The sequence below is a fragment of the Babylonia areolata genome, chromosome 9, assembly GCF_041734735.1.
Source record: "Babylonia areolata isolate BAREFJ2019XMU chromosome 9, ASM4173473v1, whole genome shotgun sequence".
Classification (NCBI taxonomy): domain Eukaryota; kingdom Metazoa; phylum Mollusca; class Gastropoda; order Neogastropoda; family Buccinidae; genus Babylonia; species Babylonia areolata.
In genome coordinates this window covers 8,797,310-8,799,809 of record NC_134884.1, presented here as the reverse complement: position 1 = coordinate 8,799,809, position 2,500 = coordinate 8,797,310, and the positions used below count along the sequence as shown (strand labels likewise).

General features: G+C 44.2%; 1 protein-coding gene across 1 annotated transcript in view; it reads left to right on the top strand.

The window, feature by feature from the left end:
- Positions 1 to 2,500, top strand: part of LOC143285945 (protocadherin-9-like) — a 20,616-nt gene that overhangs the window by 10,997 nt on the left and 7,119 nt on the right. The window contains exon 3 of the mRNA XM_076593395.1: positions 1 to 158. This exon is cut by the window's left edge and continues 31 nt beyond it. Coding sequence (XP_076449510.1) covers positions 1 to 158 — 158 coding nt within the window. The remainder of the gene's footprint in view (positions 159 to 2,500) is intronic.

The following is a 2,500-nucleotide window of genomic DNA, read 5'->3' as shown; positions in this document are numbered from 1 at the left end:
ACGACAACGCGAACGCCTTCACGATCAACGAGACGACTGGGGAGATCCGCTCTGTTCAGGACCTTACCCATCTCCAAGGGAAGGCTCTCAGGCTGGTGGTGGAGGCTCTGGACAGAGGCTCCAAGCCTCTGAAGGCCCAGGCCGTCGTCAACGTCAAGGTGACTGGCATGACTGGCTTCGGAGTGGAGTTTTCTGTTTTCAGGGTGTTGTTTTTTTGTTGTTGTTTTTGTTGTTGTTGTTGTTGTTTTGGGTTGGTTTTTTTTGGGGGGTTTTTTTTGTTTGTTTGTTTTTTAAGGAGGAGGTCACTGCGTTTGGACGAAGGCATATACGCTACACCACATCTACTAGGCATATGCCTGACCAGCAGCATATGACCCGACGCGCTTAGTCAGGCCTTGAGTGCATGCTTGTATATTTGTTTACCGAGCACAGTGGATGTCCTGTTACACGATTTTGCCATATGACAACACTCTCGTTGTCCTGGGTTCTTTTTCAGTGCGCCAAGTGCGTGCTGCTCACTTGACTTCGGTTTATCGTCTCTAGACGCTCAGTTTGATTTTCCAGTCAAAGTGGGGAGAAAGGGCGAGAGCGGGATTCGAACCCACACCCTCACGGACTCTCTGTATTTGCAAGCTGAGCGTCTTAACCATTCTGCCGCCTTCCTCCTTGGAGCAGAGGATTGGGTGATGGATAGGCGATGGTGGTGAAGGAAGTTGGTGATGTTCGGTGGTTTATGGTGGTAATGGTGATGATGATGATGATGATGATGAAAGAAAATCATCATTACGTTGGCGACGAAGACAACGACGACCATGCTGTTGCTGCTGCTGCTGCTGATGATGATGATGATGATGACGATCATGATGGTGATGATATTGCTGGTTGTGCTTGTCGTTGTCTTGAGTTTAAAAAGTCAGCTTTTGTGTTACATTTGGTTGCTACCAAAATACCCCCCCTTTTTTTTCCCCTTTACCGTTTATGATGGAGGTAGATGCGACGCTGAAATATCAGAATTATCATGAGGGAGTAGTGATGATGATGAAATAAAGAGAATGATGGTGGTGGTCGTGACCATGCATGACAAGGCAATATCAACGACGACCATGATAATTACGGCGACATGCACAACGATGACGATAACAATGATAATGACGATGATGATGGTGGCAGTGATACTGATGGTGATATCAACGACGATTATGATGATTACGACGATATGCATAATGACGAAAACGACGATAATGATGATGACGATGACGATGTAGGCATTGATGACAATTACGATGACAACCATGCTGACGACAATGACATTCTGTCACTGCAATAATTTACTTCAGTAAGACCCTTGAGGAAGCTAGTACCTCACAGAAATCCACCATACCTTAGCTCACTCCATGCCAAGAGTTTTTGCCCTTGCCAATCCCTGAAAACCAAGGGTTTGTATAGGATGGGGAAAAAATTGTAAAAAAAAACAAATAAACACCCAGACAATTGATATTTAGTATATGTATGCAAGGAATGTTGTTCCATATGTGTGCAAAAAATCAAAGTATTTACTCACTATCTTGATGTTGATCGCGGTATCCATATTTAGTGTATTTTTTAGCATTTTTGCACCCATCAGAAAGGTACACCAACATGTTTCACATCACATTCTAACACTATTTGAGGAACTGAAGACCTAGTGCATGCAATGAAGTATGAACAGGTGGTGAAGAAAGTTGAAATTCACACATACAAAAAAATATATTGTCTCTACATAATGAAAATCAAAGAACAAAGAAAAAACTCAACTGGCTGGGTGTTGACTGGCCAGTCAGCTGACAAACCTGGTATGCCAGTGAAGGGATGTGCAAGAGGGAAAAAGGAAAAATTGTCAGTCCAATCACTGGTGAAAACACTTGCAAAATCGTCCGTTTCCTCAGTGGTTTCGTCGTCTGTGTCTGTCTCATCTGCTGGCACATGTCCCTCACTTTCCTCTCCATTGTAAACACTCTCTTCAGCAGCCGAATCTGTTTCTAGTTCATCGGGATCTGGTTCAAATTAACTGTCCGAAGAATCAACATTATCTCCTTCGACATCAGAGCCTTCAGTTTGGATCATTTCCAAAGCATCTTCGACGTTGAGTAACATTTCACCTCTCCGACCGTGTCGAACACTTCGCCGTGACGCCATCTTGTCAAACAACTTACAAAGCTGACAGGGGGCACGCTTTGTTATCAACTGCGGTTGAGCTTATCGCGACACACACGCAGCGTGTGTGAATGAAAAGCTGACCAGAGGTGACGTAAGATATCACATCTGCTTTTGATTTTCGCATCCGACGCGTCACTCCGACGATGTCCGCATATGCGGACAATGGCAGCGAGTGAGTTAGTCCTTGTTGAGATTTGCCTGGGAGTTTGAAAGTTGTGGATCGACGATGTTAACAAATAAATTAATGTACTTACATCGCGTCAAATCTTGTGCAGAAACTTTATAACGACCAAGCAGAGAGAAC